The sequence below is a fragment of the Dendrobates tinctorius genome, unplaced genomic scaffold (genome assembly GCF_039654945.1).
Source record: "Dendrobates tinctorius isolate UK_male_01 unplaced genomic scaffold, ASM3965494v1 ptg000114l, whole genome shotgun sequence".
Classification (NCBI taxonomy): domain Eukaryota; kingdom Metazoa; phylum Chordata; class Amphibia; order Anura; family Dendrobatidae; genus Dendrobates; species Dendrobates tinctorius.
The window spans coordinates 26,530,540-26,555,068 of NW_027361782.1; the positions used below are offsets into that span (position 1 = coordinate 26,530,540).

General features: G+C 46.3%; 1 protein-coding gene across 1 annotated transcript; it reads right to left on the reverse strand.

Moving 5' to 3' along the window:
• Positions 1–4,835: 4,835 nt before the first annotated feature.
• On the reverse strand, positions 4,836–24,461 carry LOC141101084 (TLR adapter interacting with SLC15A4 on the lysosome-like). The gene is made up of 2 exons (XM_073589918.1): positions 18,841–24,461; positions 4,836–10,401 (listed from the first exon to the last, which is right to left on the reverse strand). Exon 2 carries the CDS (start codon positions 10,381–10,383, stop codon positions 9,559–9,561), a length of 825 nt encoding a protein of 274 aa, XP_073446019.1. The 5' UTR covers positions 10,384–10,401; positions 18,841–24,461; the 3' UTR covers positions 4,836–9,558.
• Positions 24,462–24,529: the final 68 nt, after the last annotated feature.

Here is a 24,529-nt window from a genome sequence, read left to right on the forward strand (position 1 = left end):
GCAGTATTATAGTAGCTATATTCTTGTACATAGGGGACAGTATTATAGTAGTTATATTCTAGTACATAGGGGGCAGTATTATAGTAGTTATATTCTTGTACATAGGAGCTGTATTATAGTAGCTCTATTCTCGTACATAGGGGACAGTATTTTAGTAGTTATATTCTAGTACATAGGGGGCAGTATTATAGTAGTTATATTCTTGTACACAGGAGCAGTATTATAGTAGTTATATTCTTGGACATAGGGGCAGTATTATAGTAGTTATATTCTTGTATATAGGGAGCAGTATTATAGTAGTTATATTCTTGTATATAGGGATCAGTGTTATAGTAGTTATATTCTTGTATATAGGGAGCAGAATGATAGCAGTTATATTCTTGTATATAGGGAGCGGTATTATAGTAGTTATATTCTTGTACACAAGGGCAGCATTATAGTAGTTATATTTTTGTACATAGGGATCAGTATTATAGTAGTTATATTCTTGTATATAGGGAGCAGTATTATAGTAGTTATATTCTTCTATATAGGGAGCGGTATTATAGTAGTTATATTCTTGTATATAGGGATCAGTATTATAGTAGTGATATTCTTGTATATAGGGAGCGGAATGATGGTAGTTATATTCTTGTATATAGGGAGCGGTATTATAGTTGTTATATTCTTGTATATAGGGAGCGGTATTATAGTAGTTATATTCTTGTATATAGGGATCAGTATTATAGTAGTTATATTCTTGTATATAGGGAGCGGTATTATAGTAGTTATATTCTTGTGCATAAGGGCAGCATTATAGTAGTTATATTCTTGTACATAGGGATCAGTATTATAGTAGTTATATTCTTGTATATAGGGAGCAGTATTATAGTAGTTATATTCTTATATATAGGGAGCGGTATTATAGCAATTATATTCTTGTACATAACGGCAGCTTTATAGTAGTTATATTCTTGTACATAGGGATCAGTATTATAGTAGTTATATTCTTGTATATAGGGAGCAGTATTATAGTAGTTATATTCTTGTGTATAGGGATCAGTGTTATAGTAGTTATATTCTTGTATATAGGGAGCAGTATTACAGCAGTTATATTCTTGTATATAGGGACAGTATTATAGTAGTAATCTTGTACATAGGGTCAGTATTATAATAGTTATATTCTTGCATATAGGAGCAGTATTATAGTCGTTATATTCTTGTACATAGGGAGAAGTATTATAGTAGTTATATTCTTGTGCATAGGGAGCAGTATTATAGTAGTTATATTCTTGTATACAGGGGCAGTATTATAGTAGTTATATTCTTTTATATAGGGAGCAGTATTATAGCAGTTATATTCTTGTTTATAGGGGCAGTATAATAGCAATTGTATTCTTGTACATAGGGACAGTATTATAGTAGTTATATTCTTGTACATAGGGGGCAGTATTATAGTTGTTATATTCTAGTACATAGGGGGCAGTATTATAGTAGTTATATTCTTGTACATAGGAGCAGTATTATAGTAGCTATATTCTTGTACATAGGGGACAGTGTTTTAGTAGTTATATTCTAGTACATAGGGGGCAGTATTATAGTAGTTATATTCTTGTACATAGGAGCAGTATTATAGTAGTTATATTCTTGGACATAGGGGCAGTATTATAGTAGTTATATTCTTGTATATAGGGAGCAGTATTATAGTAGTTATATTCTTGTATATAGGGATCAGTGTTATAGTAGTTATATTCTTGTATATAGTGAGCAGTATTATAGCAGTTATATTCTTGTATATAGGGGCAGTATTATAGTAGTAATCTTGTACATCGGGGCAGTATTATAGTAGTTATATTCTTGCATATAGGAGCAGTATTATAGTCGTTATATTCTTGTACATAGGGAGAAGTATTATAGTAGTTATATTCTTGTGCATAGGGAGCAGTATTATAGTAGTTATATTCTTGTATATAGGGGAAGTATTATAGTAGTTATATTCTTGTATATAGGGAGCAGTATTATAGCAGTTATATTCTTGTATATAGGGGCAGTTTTAAAGCAGTTGTATTCTTGTACATAGGGACAGTATTATAGTAGTTATATTCTTGTACATAGGGGGCAGTATTATAGTAGTTATATTCTTGTACATAGGAGCAGTATTATAGTAGCTATATTCTTGTACATAGGGGACAGTATTATAGTAGTTATATTCTAGTACATAGGGGGCAGTATTATAGTAGTTATATTCTTGTACATAGGAGCTGTATTATAGTAGCTCTATTCTCGTACATAGGGGACAGTATTTTAGTAGTTATATTCTAGTACATAGGGGGCAGTATTATAGTAGTTATATTCTTGTACACAGGAGCAGTATTATAGTAGTTATATTCTTGGACATAGGGGCAGTATTATAGTAGTTATATTCTTGTATATAGGGAGCAGTATTATAGTAGTTATATTCTTGTATATAGGGATCAGTGTTATAGTAGTTATATTCTTGTATATAGGGAGCAGAATGATAGCAGTTATATTCTTGTATATAGGGAGCGGTATTATAGTAGTTATATTCTTGTACACAAGGGCAGCATTATAGTAGTTATATTTTTGTACATAGGGATCAGTATTATAGTAGTTATATTCTTGTATATAGGGAGCAGTATTATAGTAGTTATATTCTTCTATATAGGGAGCGGTATTATAGTAGTTATATTCTTGTATATAGGGATCAGTATTATAGTAGTGATATTCTTGTATATAGGGAGCGGAATGATGGTAGTTATATTCTTGTATATAGGGAGCGGTATTATAGTTGTTATATTCTTGTATATAGGGAGCGGTATTATAGTAGTTATATTCTTGTATATAGGGATCAGTATTATAGTAGTTATATTCTTGTATATAGGGAGCGGTATTATAGTAGTTATATTCTTGTGCATAAGGGCAGCATTATAGTAGTTATATTCTTGTACATAGGGATCAGTATTATAGTAGTTATATTCTTGTATATAGGGAGCAGTATTATAGTAGTTATATTCTTGTGTATAGGGATCAGTGTTATAGTAGTTATTTTCTTGTATATAGGGAGCAGTATTACAGCAGTTATATTCTTGTATATAGGGACAGTATTATAGTAGTAATCTTGTACATAGGGTCAGTATTATAGTAGTTATATTCTTGCATATAGGAGCAGTATTTTAGTCGTTATATTCTTGTACATAGGGAGAAGTATTATAGTAGTTATATTCTTGTGCATAGGGAGCAGTATTATAGTAGTTATATTCTTGTATACAGGGGCAATATTATAGTAGTTATATTCTTGTATATAGGGAGCAGTATTATAGCAGTTATATTCTTGTATATAGGGGCAGTATGATATCAGTTGTATTCTTGTACATAGGAGCAGTATTATAGTAGCTATATTCTTGTACATAGGGGACAGTATTTTAGTAGTTATATTCTAGTACATAGGGGGCAGTATTATAGTAGTTATATTCTTGTACATAGGAGCAGTATTATAGTAGTTATATTCTTGGACATAGGGGCAGTATTATAGTAGTTATATTCTTGTATATAGGGAGCAGTATTATAGTAGTTATATTCTTGTATATAGGGATCAGTGTTATAGTAGTTATATTCTTGTATATAGGGAGCAGTATTATAGCAGTTATATTCTTGTATATAGGGGCAGTATTATAGTAGTTATATTCTTGCATATAGGAGCAGTATTATAGTCGTTATATTCTTGTACATAGGGAGAAGTATTATAGTAGTTATATTCTTGTGCATAGGGAGCAGTATTATAGTAGTTATATTCTTGTATATAGGGGCAGTATTATAGTAGTTATATTCTTGTATATAGGGAGCAGTATTATAGCAGTTATATTCTTGTATATAGGGGCAGTATAAAAGCAGTTGTATTCTTGTACATAGGGACAGTATTATAGTAGTTATATTCTTGTACATAGGGGGCAGTATTATAGTAGTTATATTCTAGTACATAGGGGGCAGTATTATAGTAGTTATATTCTTGTACATAGGAGCAGTATTATAGTAGCTATATTCTTGTATATAGGGGACAATATTATAGTAGTTATATTCTAGTACATAGGGGGCAGTATTATAGTAGTTATATTCTTGTACATAGGAGCAGTATTATAGTAGTTATATTCTTGGACATAGGGGCAGTATTATAGTAGTTATATTCTTGTACATAGGGGCAGTATTATTATAGGTTAGTATCGGGAATAAACTTAAAAAAAGAAGTGGAGATATCTTTTATGGGGAAAAGAATATAAAATTCTATAAAACCTACACTGAAGCTTACTCATATTTGTACATTTTTACCATGTTGTTTAGTACATTTTGTTTTTCCCTTTTATATCTGGACTTGCTGTGATGTTGATGAATACAGCTGTAGTCAGCTCTAGATGCCGCCATTAGTAGATAAGCCCGAGGTTCTACCTACTTACACAATGTATTATTTACCAATCCTGGAATTTTGTCAAATAAAACAATAATGTCAGGAATTTTGCTCTCTTTGATACCAGGGTCTGACCGGACTGTGATGTGACATGTGGAGTGTGATCTGCACTGACCAGAAGTGACAGATCCAGTGTCTCTGCTGTAGAGTAAGAATAAACAGCGCCAAAATCTTCACTGTCCAACTCAGTGCACAGAAGACAGAAGGACAGGGGATTTACCAGTGCACACGGTTCAATCCAGCGAGATCTTCATTACTATGTGTCTATGAGTTTCTCTACGTATCTGTATCTTTGTGCGTTGCTTTTATTTGATTACACATATGTAATAAATACATATGCTGAGGAATCTGCATGATAAAATCCAGGATTCACAAATTAAAAAGTAACAATCATTTTAATTTTTATTTCATGTATCGATAGTTCACATGAAAATAAGAAACTTTGTAATGTATTTTATCAGGGACATATGATTCTTTCCCCTCCTGGACCGATCATTCACTCTCAATTCATGGGTAAAATCTGTATTCAGGCAAGTCAGAGCTTCACGTTACTGAGATAGATGTCAAATAATGTTCATAAGAAGCGCTAGAGACAGACACGGACATTCTGCTGCAAGTTCTCCTAAACCAGCAGTTACAGTTCTCCATAGACTGTTATAAGCACCAACTGTCATCTACCAGTAATGGACCATCTGTATTCACTGAAAGCAGATTTTACCTGTGAATTAAGAATTTTGACAATAATTGAAGACTGCAGCATCATGGATACACACAGACCCCACATGCAACATGTAATACTGGGAGGAACAGTCACAGAAGAGAACATGATGAAATAAGGAGCATGTTACAGACTGCAGATAAAAGTGTAAAATTGGAGATTTCAAACTGAAACTTAATGCAAATTTTGTACTTTAAGGTAAGCACAGATTTATGTAAAAATAATCTTTCTTTACCACAGGTGTCCATAGTGCGCACATGTGGGCAGTTTTCATAGAAAGAGGATGTGGTGGATTTGGTGCAGTTACTCCTTCGCCTGGAGCTTAAAGAATGAGTAGCCGTGAGGTTGATGCACACATGGCTACTCAGCTGCGGTATACAATGTCCCTATATTATTTGACAAGGACAAAAAATATATTACCTAGACACTGGGCTAGTGTTTACTCCTCCTACCAAGCTCAACACACATAAACTTTCTTGATCTCACAAAACTAGTGGATCAGAACCAATGCGTTTCTAAAAGTTTCCGAAAAGATGTCAACTCTAATGCCGGGATCACCCATGCGAGAAACTCGGCCAAGTTTCGTATGTTAATAACCAGCAATACCTGGGGCCGCACGCTCCGCTCCCGAGTGCCGGGTATGAACATATGAAACTCGGCCAAGTCTCGTATTTTAATACCCGGCAATAACTGGGGCCGCACGCTCCACTCCCGAGTGCCAGGTATGAACATACGAAACTGGGCCAAGTCTCATATGTTAATACCCGGCAATACCTGGGGCCGCATGCTCCGCTCCCGAGTGCCAGGTATGAACATACGAAACTCGGCCAAGTCTCGTATTTTAATACCCGGCAATACCTGGGGCCGCACGCTCCGCTCCCGAGTGCCGGGTATGAACATACGAAACTCGGCCAAGTCTCATATGTTAATACCCGGCAATACCTGGGGCCGCATGCTCCGCTCCCGAGTGCCAGGTATGAACATACGAAACTGGGCCAAGTCTCGTATGCTAATACCTGGCAATACCTGGGGCCGCATGCTCCGCTCCCGAGTGCCAGGTATGAACATACGAAACTCGGCCAAGTCTCGTATTTTAATACCCGGAAATACCTGGGGCCGCACGCTCCGCTCCCGAGTGCCAGGTATGAACATACGAAACTGGGCCAAGTCTCGTATGCTAATACCCGGCAATACCTGGGGCCGCACGCTCCGCTCCCGAGTGCCGGGTATGAACATACGAAACTCGGCCAAGTCTCATATGTTAATACCCGGCAATACCTGGGGCCGCATGCTCCGCTCCCGAGTGCCAGGTATGAACATACGAAACTGGGCCAAGTCTCGTATGCTAATACCTGGCAATACCTGGGGCCGCATGCTCAGCTCCCGAGTGCCAGGTATGAACATACGAAACTCGGCCAAGTCTCGTATTTTAATACCCGGAAATACCTGGGGCCGCACGCTCCGCTCCCGAGTGCCAGGTATGAACATACGAAACTGGGCCAAGTCTCGTATGCTAATACCCGGCAATACCTGGGGCCGCACGCTCCGCTCCCGAGTGCCGGGTATGAACATACGAAACTGGGCCGTCTCGAATGTTAATAGCCGGCAATACCTGGGGCCGCACGCTCCGCTCCCGAGTGCCGGGTATGAACATACGAGACTCGGCCAAGTCTCGTATGTTAATACCCGGCAATACCTGGGGCCGCACGCTCCGCTCCCGAGTGCCAGGTATGAGCATACGAGACTCGGCCAAGTCTCGTATGTTAATACCCGGCAATACCTGGGACCGCACGCTCTGCTCCCGAGTGCCGGGATCACCCATGTGAGAAACTCAGCCAAGTCTCGTATGTTAATACCCGGCAATACCTGGGGCCGCACGCTCCCCTCCCGTGTGCTGGGATCACCCATTCGAGAAACTCGGCCAAGTCTCGTATGTTAATACCCGGCAATACCTGGGGCCGCATGCTCCGCTCCCGAGTGCCGGGATCACCCATGCGAGAAACTCGGCCAAGTCTGGTATGTTAATACCTGGCAATACCTGGGGCCACACGCTCCGCTCCCGATTGTCGGGTATGAACATACGAGACTCGGCCGAGTTTCTCGCATGGGTGATCCAGGCCTAACAGTTGCATACCAACCACAAGCTGTCACCTTCCATCATGGCTACTGAATATAACAAAAAGACAATTCACCCGAATTTGGCAAAATTGCAGCTGTGTAACAGACTATTGTGGAGGAGGCTCAGTTTCTGAAAAAAACAATTCATGGAAAAGGGTTACCCGATGGAATTATAACACTTTTTAAGAGTTCCAGCATATTTCTTTTAACCAATAGGCTTTTACCTACAGTATATATAAATTATCTCTTTTATATCAAATTCCTTAATTCTCTTGCTACCTTTTTCATATCCCATTTTTTAACCACTATATTTCTTATTTTTTTGTTTTTAATCCTATCCTAAAATTGTATTTTTTAAAGAATGCTGTGTACGTCCTGGCTCTACACCCGTGGCTTCTCCCATCCTTCCGGATCTTGCCGTTTCACCACCAGCCTGTAGCTGCCTCTTTTTTCGGTTACAGCTATCCATTCCACAGCATTCGTTAATATCCGATCTTCAGACATGACTCTCTCTAAGGTACATTTGTATTAGTTATCACACTGCTACTAACACGCTGCACCACCAATGAAGAGGAAACTCCTCATTTACAGTATACTAGCCCAGTGTCTAGTTAATAGATTTTTTGTCCTTGGCAAAGAATATGGGGACGTCCTATACCGCAGATGAGAACGATAAAACAGGCTGTTTACTTATAAGGCACTTTTCATTATATAACTGTTATATTAACTTTGATTTCATCAATGTCAGCGTTTTCTGGATAAGAAATAAACACTGTCCCTCTTCTTTCTGTACATATATATTTCTTATCCAGTGTCCTGCATATTGGTGACCTCCATATGTCCTATGTGTTGGTTTCTATCTTCACACTGATAAAGTGCAGTTGGTTGTGATGGGTTCTCGCAGCAGATACTTTTATTAACTTTCAAATCCTTTTTTTTTTACAGATTTTTCTCACAGATCTATACATCTGCTGTGCTGCTTTTCTCACATACTCACAATCTTTGTTTCTGAGGCTTTTGTGAAACTTATAAGGAGAATTTGCTTCGATGAATCAGGGCCGTAATCTGGGCTACCTGGAGGAAGTTTTATATATCCGGAGCCTCCTGAATCATCTGCAGTTCATCATCCCGGTGGACTCAGTAATCTTTACAATTTATTTCATCAGAAGTCGATCTTACAATCATCGTATATTAAGACACGATGTAACAGCAGAATAGTGACTGCAGCTCTGGAGGTGATTGGAGGATAAGACACAATGTAACAGCAGAATGGTGACTGCAGCTCTGGAGGTGAGTGGAGGATAAGACAGGATGTAACAGCAGAATAGGGACTGCAGCTCTGGAGGTGAGTGGAGGATAAGACAGCATGTAACACCTGAATAGGGACTGCAGCTCTGGAGGTGAGTGGAGGATAAGACAGCATGTAACAGCTGAATAGGGACTGCAGCTCTGGAGGTGACAGGGGAATAAGACATTATGTAAGAGCAGAATAGTGAGTGCAGCTCTGGAGGTGACTGGAGGATAAGACAGGATGTAAGAGCAGAATAGTGAGTGCAGCTCTGGAGATGACTGGAGGATAAGACAGGATGTAACAGCAGAATAGGGACTGCAGCTCTGGAGGTGACTGGAGGATAAGATAGCATGTAACAGCAGAATAGGGACTGCAGCTCTGGAGGTGAGTGGAGGATAAGATAGCATGTAACAGCCGAATAGGGACTGCAGCTCTGGAGGTGACTGGAGGATAAGACAGGATGTAACAGCAGAATAGGGACTGCAGCTCTGGAGGTGACTGGAGGATAAGACATGATGTAACAGTAGAATAGTGACTGCAGCTCTGGAGATGACTGGAGGATAAGACACAATGAAACAGCAGAATGGTGACTGCAGCTCTGGAGGTGACAGGGGAATAAGACATTATGTAAGAGCAGAATAGTGAGTGCAGCTCTGGAGGTGACTGGAGGATAAGACAGGATGTAAGAGCAGAATAGTGAGTGCAGCTCTGGAGATGACTGGAGGATAAGACAGGATGTAACAGCAGAATAGGGACTGCAGCTCTGGAGGTGACTGAAGGATAAGACAGGATGTAACAGCAGAATAGGGACTGCAGCCCTGGAGGTGACTGGAGGATAAGACAGGCTGTAGCAGCAGAATAGTGACTGCAGCTCTTGAGGTGACTGGAGGATAAGACAGGCTGTAACAGCAGAATAGGGGCTGCAGATTGTTATTCTTCTATCGCGCAGATCAGCTCTAGCTTGGCGTAGCATCACTTTTTGCTGTGCAGCCGGCAGATCTTGCTACAGGCCGAGTTGGTGGACAGCGCCGGCGGTTTGGTCTTGCTGTCTTGGCCAGAGATGTGGAGCACTGGAGTGATGAATTCGGAGCTCCCCCCGCTGGTGGCGCAGCACGGACACTGCAGCACGGCGCCCTTGCCCTTGGCGTGGTCCAAATTGTGCTCCTGCGATATGTGCAGGCTGATCTGGTGCATGTTGTGCAAGATGGCGGACCACATGAGGGGGTGCGGGGAGGTGCTGGTGGTCACGGTCTCCTCGCAGCATTGCTTATAAAGCTCCTGCATCTTCTTCTCTATGAAACCGTTCAGAACAGAGTTAGAGAAGGGAGCGGAGGGCAAGATTTGGCTATCTATACTGGGGGGGCCCTCTCTTCCCAGGAGCCCCTCAGGATTCTCATTCGGAGGACTGCTGCTGTCAATGTCCGCTGAGAGCAGCACCGGGCCGTCCTCGCAGTCCGCGTCCAGGATGCATCCGGAGTCCACCTTGTGGAGGATGTGATCGCCGGCGATGTGCAGGTCCGGGTAGTTCTTGTAGATGCTGCCGTACGGACTGGACCACGATGTGTAGAGATCCAGGGAGATGTCGCTCACCGCCTGGCGCCTCGGGATACACAGCGCTTGAGAGGGTGCCACGGGGGGCTCAACGGGATGTGACGGATCCAGTCCATGATCCCTGCAGTCAGAGGCCGTGCCCCCCGCACACTGCGCCGGTGGCTTCTCCTCCCTTCCGTCCTCCTGCTCCTTGGTTTCCAGCAGCTCTCTGTAGATCGCTGTGCAGAGGAACGACTCCGACAACATGGCGGCCACTGCGATAGTCTGCGGAGAAATAGGATGGAGAGGACTGAGCGCAAAGTAATACGTGATGGCTATACTACAGATTACACGGGCCCCAACCTGGAGACATCCACATAGTGCAGCCTCAGAGCGCAACAGTGTGCAGAAGAACATCACATTACCGCCATATCTGGGTTAGCGATATAGGCAAAGGAAGGGTTAACAGGCTGCCATATAAGGCTGGTTTCGCATTAGCACTTTTGTGCGCAGCGCATCATGCGCACTGCGCACCTATGTGTAACATGACGTGCGCATGGTCTTGCGCACACTTGCGTTTTCGTGCGCATGCGTTTTTTTGTCTTTCGCGCCAGGCGCGCCAGGCGAAACATGTTGCTTTTTTTTTTGGTCCGCCCTGTCTCGGCAAAAAAAAGCATGCTCATGCTTGCGCATGGAATGCGCAAAAACAACACATTGAAGTCTATGGGAACGCATGCGTGCGCATGATCTTGTGCACGCTTGCGTTTTTTGCGCCTGCGCTTTTGAGGTAAACAAGTCTGGAATGTGGTCTAGACAATGGAAAAAATGTCACACCTAAAAATGCATGCACATAAAAACGCAAACGCATGCAAAAACGAATGTAAAACGCAAGCAACGCTGCATTTTTTTGACGCATCAGCGTATGCATGACGCTAAAAAAACGCGCGTTTGTTTTGCGTTTTTCTTTGCATTTTTTATGCGCACGGTGCGCTGCGCAAAAAAACGCTATTGTGAAACTAGCCTAATATCAGCAAAACTGCGCACTACTATCTACATTACAGAACTGACCGCCATCATCTGCAAGTCACCTACTGCCACAGATGCTATGCTGGGACTTGTAGTCCTTCCTGTGTTAATGAATGATTCATCCTGCTGCCCCCTCCTTGCATCATCTGACGTTTAGTTCTTTTTTCTATATGTTCCTCTTTCCAGTAATATCTTTATCCATTTATGTGAAATAGGAAGTGAAACAGATCAGGTGCAGCTCAACCGCAGAGCGAATGTGGGGTCCGCGCTGAACTACAGAGACTGTAGAGTGGAGACCACGTACAAAGAAAGACCATGCAAAAAGGATATATGGTCCGGAGCAAGTAGGGGACCTGCAGGTAACGTACTGGTGTGACAGACGCTCCCTGAATACAGCATGGTAGATCGGCTCACTCGGCTGACCACAAGGTAGTCACAGGAACAATGCGGCTAAAGGATGCACTTGGTTTATCAGATGTGGCATCAACCATGTTTAGGCACAAAATAAAAGCGGCCCTCTGTGCAAAACAAAATGGTAGCACTACATACAGTCCATGCATTAGTGGGAATCAGCCCACTCCGGGTTAGCAAGACTCATGGTTCAGGGATAAACAGATACAAATCAGTTCTCTGGAGTGTTCCTCTCCAGCCTCTGACACCCAGTGGCGTAGCAACTGTTTGTGGCGCCCGGGGCGGTCGAAAAATTTGCCGCCCCTTTAGTCGTTGATACTCCGGATTTAATGGGATAAGAAGGTTGTTATCCCCCTATTCAAACAGTTATAGGATTATACCAGCACTAAAGACATATGAAATGACACACTCTAGCGTGGAACGCAGCCACATCATAATAGTGCAAAGGAGTCAAGATGTCATGTCAGATAAATATAGTGACAATTGAAACCATCAGTCAGTTAGTGAACACGATATACACCTGCTGCACACAGTGACACCACATGGGCAGACATCTCTGGGCACATACACATCTACAGAGTGACATCAGGTGGGCAGACATCTCTGGGCACATACACATCTACAGAGTGACATCAGGTGGGCAGACATCTCTGGGCACATACACATCTACAGAGTGACATCAGGTGGGCAGACATCTCTGGGCACATACACATCTACAGAGTGACACCAGGTGGGCAGACATCTCTGGGCACATACACATCTACAGTGACACCAGGTGGGCAGACATCTCTGGGCACATACACATCTACAGAGTGACATCAGGTGGGCAGACATCTCTGGGCACATACACATCTACAGAGTGACATCAGGTGGGCAGACATCTCTGGGCACATACACATCTACAGTGACACCAGGTGGGCAGACATCTCTGGGCACATACACATCTACAGAGTGACATCAGGTGGGCAGATATCTCTGGGCACATACACATCTACAGAGTGACATCAGGTGAGCAGATATCTCTGGGCACATACACATCTACAGAGTGACACCAGGTGGGCAGACATCTCTGGGCACATACACATCTACAGTGACACCAGGTGGGCAGACATCTCTGGGCACATACACATCTACAGAGTGACATCAGGTGGGCAGACATCTCTGGGCACATATACATCTACAGTGACACCACGTGGGCAGACATCTCTGGGCACATACACATCTACAGAGTGACATCAGGTGGGCAGACATCTCTGGGCACATACACATCTACAGAGTGACACCAGGTGGGCAGACATCTCTGGGCACATACACATCTACAGAGTGACACCAGGTGGGCAGATATCTCTGGGCACATACACATCTACAGAGTGACACCAGGTGGGCAGACATCTCTGGGCACATACACATCTACAGAGTGACACCAGGTGGGCAGACATCTCTGGGCACATACACATCTACAGAGTGACATCAGGTGGGCAGACATCTCTGGGCACATACACATCTACAGAGTGACACCAGGTGGGCAGACATCTCTGGGCACATACACATCTACAGAGTGACACCAGGTGGGCAGACATCTCTGGGCACATACACATCTACAGAGTGACACCAGGTGGGCAGACATCTCTGGGCACATACACATCTACAGAGTGACATCAGGTGGGCAGATATCTCTGGGCACATACACATCTACAGAGTGACATCAGGTGGGCAGACATCTCTGGGCACATATACATCTACAGTGACACCACGTGGGCAGACATCTCTGGGCACATACACATCTACAGAGTGACATCAGGTGGGCAGACATCTCTGGGCACATACACATCTACAGAGTGACACCAGGTGGGCAGACATCTCTGGGCACATACACATCTACAGAGTGACACCAGGTGGGCAGATATCTCTGGGCACATACACATCTACAGAGTGACACCAGGTGGGCAGACATCTCTGGGCACATACACATCTACAGAGTGACACCAGGTGGGCAGACATCTCTGGGCACATACACATCTACAGAGTGACACCAGGTGGGCAGATATCTCTGGGCACATACACATCTACAGAGTGACACCAGGTGGGCAGATATCTCTGGGCACATACACATCTACAGAGTGACACCAGGTGGGCAGACATCTCTGGGCACATACACATCTACAGTGACACCAGGTGGGCAGACATCTCTGGGCACATACACATCTACAGTGACATCAGGTGGGCAGACATCTCTGGGCACATACACATCTACAGAGTGACACCAGGTGGGCAGATATCTCTGGGCACATACACATCTACAGTGACATCAGGTGGGCAGATATCTCTGGGCACATACACATCTACAGAGTGACACCAGGTGGGCAGACATCTCTGGGCACATACACATCTACAGAGTGACACCAGGTGGGCTGACATCTCTGGGCACATACACATCTACAGTGACACCAGGTGGGCAGACAACTCTGGGCACATACACATCTACAGAGTGACACCAGGTGGGCAGACATCTCTGGGCACATACACATCTACAGAGTGACACCAGGTGGGCAGATATCTCTGGGCACATACACATCTACAGAGTGACATCAGGTGGGCAGACATCTCTGGGCACATATACATCTACAGTGACACCACGTGGGCAGACATCTCTGGGCACATACACATCTACAGAGTGACATCAGGTGGGCAGACATCTCTGGGCACATACACATCTACAGAGTGACACCAGGTGGGCAGACATCTCTGGGCACATACACATCTACAGAGTGACACCAGGTGGGCAGATATCTCTGGGCACATACACATCTACAGAGTGACACCAGGTGGGCAGACATCTCTGGGCACATACACATCTACAGAGTGACACCAGGTGGGCAGACATCTCTGGGCACATACACATCTACAGAGTGACACCAGGTGGGCAGATATCTCTGGGCACATACACATCTACAGAGTGACACCAGGTGGGCAGATATCTCTGGGCACATACACATCTACAGAGTGACACCAGGTGGGCAGACATCTCTGGGCACATACACATCTACAGTGACACCAGGTGGGCAGACATCTCTGGGCACATACACATCTACAGTGACATCAGGTGGGCAGACATCTCTGGGCACATACACATCTACAGAGTGACACCAGGTGGGCAGATATCTCTGGGCACATACACATCTACAGTGACATCAGGTGGGCAGATATCTCTGGGCACATACACATCTACAGAGTGACACCAGGTGGGCAGACATCTCTGGGCACATACACATCTACAGAGTGACACCAGGTGGGCTGACATCTCTGGGCACATACACATCTACAGTGACACCAGGTGGGCAGACAACTCTGGGCACATACACATCTACAGAGTGACACCAGGTGGGCAGACATCTCTGGGCACATACACATCTACAGAGTGACACCAGGTGGGCAGATATCTCTGGGCACATACACATCTACAGTGACATCAGGTGGGCAGACATCTCTGGGCACATACACATCTACAGAGTGACACCAGGTGGGCAGACATCTCTGGGCACATACACATCTACAGAGTGACACCAGGTGGGCAGATATCTCTGGGCACATACACATCTACAGTGACATCAGGTGGGCAGACATCTCTGGGCACATACACATCTACAGAGTGACATCAGGTGGGCAGATATCTCTGGGCACATACACATCTACAGAGTGACATCAGGTGGGCAGACATCTCTGGGCACATATACATCTACAGTGACACCACGTGGGCAGACATCTCTGGGCACATACACATCTACAGAGTGACATCAGGTGGGCAGACATCTCTGGGCACATACACATCTACAGAGTGACACCAGGTGGGCAGACATCTCTGGGCACATACACATCTACAGAGTGACACCAGGTGGGCAGATATCTCTGGGCACATACACATCTACAGAGTGACACCAGGTGGGCAGACATCTCTGGGCACATACACATCTACAGAGTGACACCAGGTGGGCAGACATCTCTGGGCACATACACATCTACAGAGTGACACCAGGTGGGCAGATATCTCTGGGCACATACACATCTACAGAGTGACACCAGGTGGGCAGATATCTCTGGGCACATACACATCTACAGAGTGACACCAGGTGGGCAGACATCTCTGGGCACATACACATCTACAGTGACACCAGGTGGGCAGACATCTCTGGGCACATACACATCTACAGTGACATCAGGTGGGCAGACATCTCTGGGCACATACACATCTACAGAGTGACACCAGGTGGGCAGATATCTCTGGGCACATACACATCTACAGTGACATCAGGTGGGCAGATATCTCTGGGCACATACACATCTACAGAGTGACACCAGGTGGGCAGACATCTCTGGGCACATACACATCTACAGAGTGACACCAGGTGGGCTGACATCTCTGGGCACATACACATCTACAGTGACACCAGGTGGGCAGACAACTCTGGGCACATACACATCTACAGAGTGACACCAGGTGGGCAGACATCTCTGGGCACATACACATCTACAGAGTGACACCAGGTGGGCAGATATCTCTGGGCACATACACATCTACAGAGTGACATCAGGTGGGCAGACATCTCTGGGCACATATACATCTACAGTGACACCACGTGGGCAGACATCTCTGGGCACATACACATCTACAGAGTGACATCAGGTGGGCAGACATCTCTGGGCACATACACATCTACAGAGTGACACCAGGTGGGCAGACATCTCTGGGCACATACACATCTACAGAGTGACACCAGGTGGGCAGATATCTCTGGGCACATACACATCTACAGAGTGACACCAGGTGGGCAGACATCTCTGGGCACATACACATCTACAGAGTGACACCAGGTGGGCAGACATCTCTGGGCACATACACATCTACAGAGTGACACCAGGTGGGCAGATATCTCTGGGCACATACACATCTACAGAGTGACACCAGGTGGGCAGATATCGCTGGGCACATACACATCTACAGAGTGACACCAGGTGGGCAGACATCTCTGGGCACATACACATCTACAGTGACACCAGGTGGGCAGACATCTCTGGGCACATACACATCTACAGTGACATCAGGTGGGCAGACATCTCTGGGCACATACACATCTACAGAGTGACACCAGGTGGGCAGATATCTCTGGGCACATACACATCTACAGTGACATCAGGTGGGCAGATATCTCTGGGCACATACACATCTACAGAGTGACACCAGGTGGGCAGACATCTCTGGGCACATACACATCTACAGAGTGACACCAGGTGGGCTGACATCTCTGGGCACATACACATCTACAGTGACACCAGGTGGGCAGACAACTCTGGGCACATACACATCTACAGAGTGACACCAGGTGGGCAGACATCTCTGGGCACATACACATCTACAGAGTGACACCAGGTGGGCAGATATCTCTGGGCACATACACATCTACAGTGACATCAGGTGGGCAGACATCTCTGGGCACATACACATCTACAGAGTGACACCAGGTGGGCAGACATCTCTGGGCACATACACATCTACAGAGTGACACCAGGTGGGCAGATATCTCTGGGCACATACACATCTACAGTGACATCAGGTGGGCAGACATCTCTGGGCACATACACATCTACAGAGTGACACCAGGTGGGCAGACATCTCTGGGCACATCTACAGTGACACCAGGTGGGCAGACATCTCTGGGCAGTGGGCACATATACATCTACAGTGACACCAGGTGGGCAGAGATCTCTGGGCGCATGTACATCTACAGTGACACCCCAGGACCAGGTGGGCAGAGATCTCTGGGCAGTGCCCAGTGGGCACATACACATCTACAGTCCCTGCCCAGGCACATAGTCCAGAATCCTGGTGGCCATTCCATAAGACTATTCATTCCTTGTAGTCAGATGTGCCCATCAGCTCGGGTCAGCAGAGAGCCCATCCCGCACCTGGGCAGTGCCACACCACACACCCACATAGACGTCAATGTGACATGCACACAATGGATGTGCGTACACAGGCAGGCACTCCTGTGCTCTCTTAACAAAAAGCGGGCGGGTGGATCTGGTGCCCTGATTGATGGCCCCCCCAACCCAGGACAAGTCTGTTGGTAGCTGCCATCAGCGGTGTTCGCCGGGCCGGAAGTGCGCTGCCATGCCCACGGAGGAGACACACAGACAGGTCCTGCTGGCTGCTGCTGCTGCACTGTGCCTCCGCGCTTCTCCCACAGAGGAGAGGAATTGCTGCCGCGCCGCCCCCACACACGTGCCGCCTGGGGTGGACCGGCCCCCCCCACGCTACACCACTGCTGACACCCTCCTGCCTTTGGAGGCCTGCTACTTAAGCCCCAGACCATGTGACTCCTCCGCCAATGTGACTGATCACATGACTGTGACATCACACAGGTCCTGTCAGCACACGGCAGTGCCTGCTCTCTCGGTGGAGATACGATGGACTTCTTCCCACCCGCTCTATGGCTGTCCACATAAAAAACAGTCCATTATGCAACTTAGATTAAAAAATCATGAAACTCTATACAGGTAGCTCCCCCTAAAGGTGTCTGCAGACAGGATCTTATCATGTATCTCTGTATACAGGGAGCTCCCCCTAGTGGTGGCTGCAGACAGGATCTTATCATGTATCTCTGTATACAGGGAGCTCCCCCTAGTAGTGACTGCAGACAGAATCTTATCATGTATCTCTGTATACAGGGAGCTCCCCCTAGTAGTGACTGCAGACAGAATCTTATCATGTATATCTGTATATAGGGAGCTCCCCCTAGTAGTGACTGCAGACATAATCCTATCATGCATTTCTGTATACAGTGAGCTCATCCTAGTGGTGACTGCAGACAGGATCTTATGTATCTCTGTATACAGGGAGCTCCCCCTAGTGGTGGCTACAGACAGGATCTTATCATGTATCTCTGTATACAGAGAGCTCCCTGTAGTGGTGGCTGAAGACAGAATCTCACGCTATGGGTGTTATTATTAGTTAGTAGTAATAGTTTGTATGCTAATTATCCAGTTTATTGATTGATGTTTTATTATGTAACCTGCTGATTTGTTACCTGATTCCACAGCATAACACAATTGTGTAAAGATTTGAAGAGATGTGACAGATTTGTCTGGTAGGTGCAGGTCCCTTTCATGACCCTGTGATCACACACCATGCAGAATGGAGGCAGATGACTGCCAGTTCATCTCCGTGGAGCTGCTGTGATCGCCTCATGCTCTGGATACGTCAACTCTATAAGATGTATATAATTATCTTACCGTCCGGCGCCGCGCTCCTCGTTCATCGGATCGTCTGCCAGCGTCCCTGCTCCATCCTATTTCTCTGAGATCTTGGAGCTTGTGCCGTCATCCATCTCCTGACCCCAAGTAACGAACGCTCAGCACTTCTGCTTTTTAATTTCCAGTTAAAAAGGAGAAGTCTCATACAACAGATGAAGTGTTGGAATTATAGGTTATTGTAATGATGTCTTTCTGCGGTGGCAACGTACATACATCCAAGAGGTGGAGAATATACAAAGACTGTGGATCATGGGACGTTTTGTCATCTTTTATAAAAAAGATAAAAGCCTGAGTTAGATTTTTGTGTACAATGGGAATATAATACCGCCACACAATACACATATGCTACCACACAGTACATATATACCACCACACAATACACATAATGTCACCAGACAATATACACAATACCTCCTCACAATACACTCATAATACATCCATACAATACCGCCACACAATACTCACATAATACTACCACACAGTAGACACATAATACAGCCACACACTACATAAATAATACTGCCACACAATACACATAATACCGCCACACAGTATTCACACAATACCTGCTCATAATACACATATAATACCGCCACACAATATACTCATTCAGCCTCAGGCTACATTAATAGTACCGTAACACAATACGCACATAATACAAACATAATACAGCCATACAATACACACATAATACCGCCACACAATACACACTGTGAGGCAGTGACCGGGGTCATATGCGAGGGTCGCTATGTGTTCCCCAGGATGCTCAAAGAAGCATATTGAGACCGCGGGAGTACATTGCAGTCACAGGCATAGCTGTGGTTGCAATGCAGAATAAAAGTGTGTTGGTCTTGGACAAGCTATTTGTCCAAGGCAGATTTAGGAAGACCTGCCATGGGCTTTCATTTTTTAAACAGACTACAGGAAGGTAGCGGGGCGGTCCATTTCCACCCCTGGCCCAGGTTTTCCATGTGGCCTACGGCCACAGGTTTTTAAGGTAAAATCCCTGTGGCAGAGGGTTGGGTGTGTCAGTGTGGAGTTTGCAAGGTGCAGAGCAGACAGTTCAAAAAATGCTCAGCCTGAGGGAACGCAGCACCAAGCAGAGTGAACTCCAGGCCCCCCGCAGCATTATACGGTGGTGCAGTCACCTTCGGCAACAGGCTACATTTACGGACTGTCTAGTTTCCCGGCTGCGATCCAGAGGATGCCTTGTGTTTTGTGTGTTAGTTTTGGACAATAAACCTGTGTTTACTTTTAACTCTCCTGGGTCACTGTCTCATCACTGCACAGTGAGGACACCACTGCACTACATTTGGTTGGAGAATGCACGGAGTGTGAATTGAGGCATACCCCTACGTGTCTGTCATTGGGCCTGCCACACTGCAACCCAGGCCTGTGGAAAAAAATGGAGGAAATCCTGAGGCAGTTGGTTCTCACGCAGCAACTACAGCAGCAGACCAATAACCTGTTGCTACAGCAAACTGCAGCCCTGCGGGAGGCACCTCCAGCGCCAACCCCTGAACGTCGCAAGGCCTGAGACAATGTGCGCTTCGCTTTGACTTAGTCCGGAAGACGACGTGGAAGCTTTCCTCACCGTATATGAGCGCACCGCAGAGTGGGAGAACCTGCCAACTTCCTGTGGGCCGAAGTGGTGGCTCCGTTCCTGAGGGGTGACGCGCTAAAGGCCTACTTCGACCTCAGACAGGAGCCTAACGGGTGTTTTCACGGACTTTTGTGTAGGCTCAGCCCACCCAGTCTCAGGTTTATGACTTATTGCAGCTTATGAAAATTTGGCTCCAACCTGAGACTATTACTCCAGCCCAGACTGTGGAGGTTGCGGCGCTTGACCGGCTAGTGAGAGCTCTGTCAGCAGCCATACAGCGTTGGGTGGAGCAAGGTGCCTCGGGCACTCTGGACCAGGTGTTGGGACTGGTTGAGCAGTACACGGCCACTCAGGAATCTATACGTGATACGACTCCACTACGTCTGACAAGTCGGGCCCTGCCAACCCAGGAGCCTGGGAAAAGTCCATGACCCTTTACTGGGGCCAATCAGGTCTGAGCCTGTACAGAGGGGAGAGTGACAGCAGACCCATAAGTCGGCCCCAAGGTTCAGTTGTGCTGCAGCTATGAATTGTTGGTGGTGCCAGGGCCCCGGACAGGTGGCTGCCAACTGCCCTGTGACAGCTGAACCCATGGACTGCAGGTATACTCGCCGAGTGTCTATGTATGCCCAGCCAGTCTACACCGCCACTGTAGGCACTGCTGGCAGCAATCCACAACTGTGCCAAGTACTCATCCACAGGTACCAAACGGACGCTCTCTTGGACTCGAGGAGCTTAGTGACTCTGGTCCATGGGTCCCTTGTTGCCAGGGACAACCACAATGGACGGAAAGTGGGGGTGGTATCATGGGCGGACATACTGCCGGTTCAACCAGTGCGGCTGCATCGGGGCCCAATGGCTCCAGAGGGCCCCTGCAGGGCAGCTATTGATGAGGGCAATCTGGCCCGAGGCTCCGGGGGGCCCATGGCCAGATTGCCCTCATGTGCGGCGGGCAGGAAGCGATCCCGGCAGCTCCGCTGCCTGCAAGAGAAAATAGCAGGAGCGGAGCTGCAAGGATCCGTCCTTCTTACCCGGCGCCAGAGCTTCCTGTCTCTGACACAGAGAGCAGCGCCGCTGGATGACATCATCATTCAGCGGTCGCTGTGCCAGAGCGAGGAAGCGCGGGCGCCGGTGATGCTGTGAACAGGTGAGAGGTGCTTTGTGTGTGTGTGACTGTATATATGTATGTGTGTGTATGTATTTATGTGTGTGTGGTATGTATGTGTGTGTGTGTGTATGTGGAGGGGAAGGCAATGATGGGGTGATGGGGAGAAGGCCGTGATGGGGAGAAGGCCGTGATGAGTGTGGTGATGGGGAGAAGACCATGATGGGGGTGATGGCGAGAAGGCAATGATGGGGTGATGGGGAGGCGGCAATATTGGAGGTGATGGGGAGAAGGCAATGATGGGAGTGATGGAGAGAAGGCGGCAATGATGGGGGTGATGGAGAGAAGGCAATGATGGGGGTGATGAAGAGAAGGCAATGATGGGGGTGATGGGAAGAAGGCAATGATGCGGGTGATGGGAAGAAAGCAATGATGGGGTTCATGGGAAGAAGGCAATGATGGGGTTGATGGAGAGGGCAATGATGGGGTGGTAGGGGAGAAGGCAATGATGGAGGTGGTGGAAAGGGCAATGAAGGGGTGGTGTGGGAAAAAGAAATGATGATGGGGTGGTGGGGGAGAATGCAATGATGGTGGTGGTGGAAAGGGCAATAATGGGGGTGGTAGAGGAGAAGGAAATGATGCAGGTGGTGGAATGGGCAATGATGGGAGTGGTGGGGGAGAAGAAAATGATGGAGGTGGTGAAGAGGGCAATGATGGGGTGGGGGAGAGGAGGACAATGAGGGGTGTGGGGGATTGGGATGCGAGGAAGGGGGACTTATAATGGCCTTAGGAACAGGGGGGAGATGGAGGAAGACATTATCGCTTATTAAGTCTCACACAGTCCCTTAGTATGTAGTGTACTCACTTATTATGTCTAACACAGTCCCTTAGTATATAGTGTATTCACTATGTCTAACACAGTCACTTAGTATATAGTGTACGTACTTATTATGTATAACACAGTCCCTTAGCATATATATTGTACGTACTTATGTATAACACAGTCCCATAGCATATAGTATACTTAGCTACAAAGTTTCCTCTTTTATTATGTATAACACCGTCCCTTATTACGTACCATCCTCTCTAGTTATAAATGGTGCTGTCCCTTATTACATAGCTTCCTCTGCTGTTATGTATAGTGCTGTGTCTTACATAGTGTATTCTTGTTAATTTTGTTATTCACAGCGTCCTCTTTTATTACATATTCCCCTCTCTTTTTAAATATAAAATGACTGCTGATCGAGGAGCCGGTGACCAGACTATCAGTCCATCAGCTCCTCCATTAGAAAGGAAGCTTTCCCATGCTCCATCAGCCATCATTGCATTATACAGCTAACAAGACGGTATGTAATAAAAAATAGGGCTCTATATAATCCAATATGTAAGGGATGGTATTGTACATAACAAGAGAGGGCACTGTGTAAGGGACAGCAATATACATCATAAAGGAGACTATGTAATATATATACACATGTATGTGTGTGTGGCTATATATATATGTAGCTTTGTCGCCATAAAATGAAGGGGGCCCAGACACATTTCTTGTACAGGGGCCCCAAGCTGTCAGTGTCCGCCCCCGGATGGTATGCATACATGGGGAATTCCGAGAGTACCCAACAGCGGAGATTACATTTTCCACCCCATGTGGAGAAATAAGACATGTTGTGGGAGTGGTAAAAACTCTTCCGTATGGGATTGTGCTGGGAAGAGACTTGCCCCTGTTCTGGTCCCTGTGGGTGACCAGGGTTAACTGATATTCCGGGTGCGGAACCCAAGATCCCGAGTCAGGGATATCTGCCGTAGGGGTCGCCAACATAGAGACAGAGTGTCACCCCGATAGGCTCCCCCTAGAGGTATTGGCAGGAGAGGTCGAGGAGACCCCACTGATCCCCAAGCAGGAAGTGTCACCTGGTAAGTTCGGGACAGCTGAGCTCTAAGATCCCAGCCTGGCCTAGGCACGAGAAAGGGTGCTTGAAATTAATGGAGTAGCTCAGCAACCAGTTGCTGAGACAGCCTTTCCCTACATGGCTATCCACCAGGAGCTGTTTTACCGGGTGGATAAAGTCCTGGATGAGGTGGTGGAATAGCTGGTGGTGCCACAATCCTACCGTTGAGCGGTGCTCTGTAATAATGTGCAGGTGCGGGGTATGTCACCACGGAACAGAGACAGACCAAAAGTTAAAGGGCTTTATTTACAGGGATCTAAACCTCCTCACAGGGAGGAAACAGTTGGGGTTAAACTGGCAAAGGAATGATGAAATAACAGTTTATGAAACTTAGGCAAAGTTATCAAAAAGTCAAGGCAGATAATAGTAATTAACGGGTATTCATGAAACTTATCAGTTTGAAGGAATCTTGCTTGAAGGGTCATCTTTTCCAATGTCTGCGACGTCAGCAGCAGCACTTGTAGTCTCTGTTAGATGGTAGCCAGGATCTCCAGGGTTAAGGTGGAAGGCAGGGGGACACGGGGACAAACTGGGTCTCCCCTGCTCTGAATCTCTGCTTTCAAGCTAACAGTCTCTTCGCCAGAACAATGCACAGTCGCTCTGCTGGAACAATTCTTAGTCTCTCTGTCGGAATCAGGGACTCTGACCTGTCACCGCGGCCACCGTGACTATGCGCGCGAGTCTCAGTCTCTGCACGGTTAGGACGTCTTCCTCTAATCACAGGGGACTCTGCGTTCACGTACTCACAGGCAGCAGTCTGTATGTCACGTCCTCCTGTCATCTTTCAGGCTGGGAGAGCTCTCTCCTCCCCTGCGTGCAGCTGCGTCCTGTACTGTCTCCTGCACAAGCTGCTCTGCCCTGAGCGTGCTCTGTCTTCCCACCCTCAGCCTGCACTACTTCCTGTCCAGCATAACTTCCTCTTCCCCACTGTTACTCACAAACCCATGATGCAGTCGGTCCAGGTCCAAAAGTCTTCCCCCTGGCTACCCTACTTAGCAGCTATATGGTTCC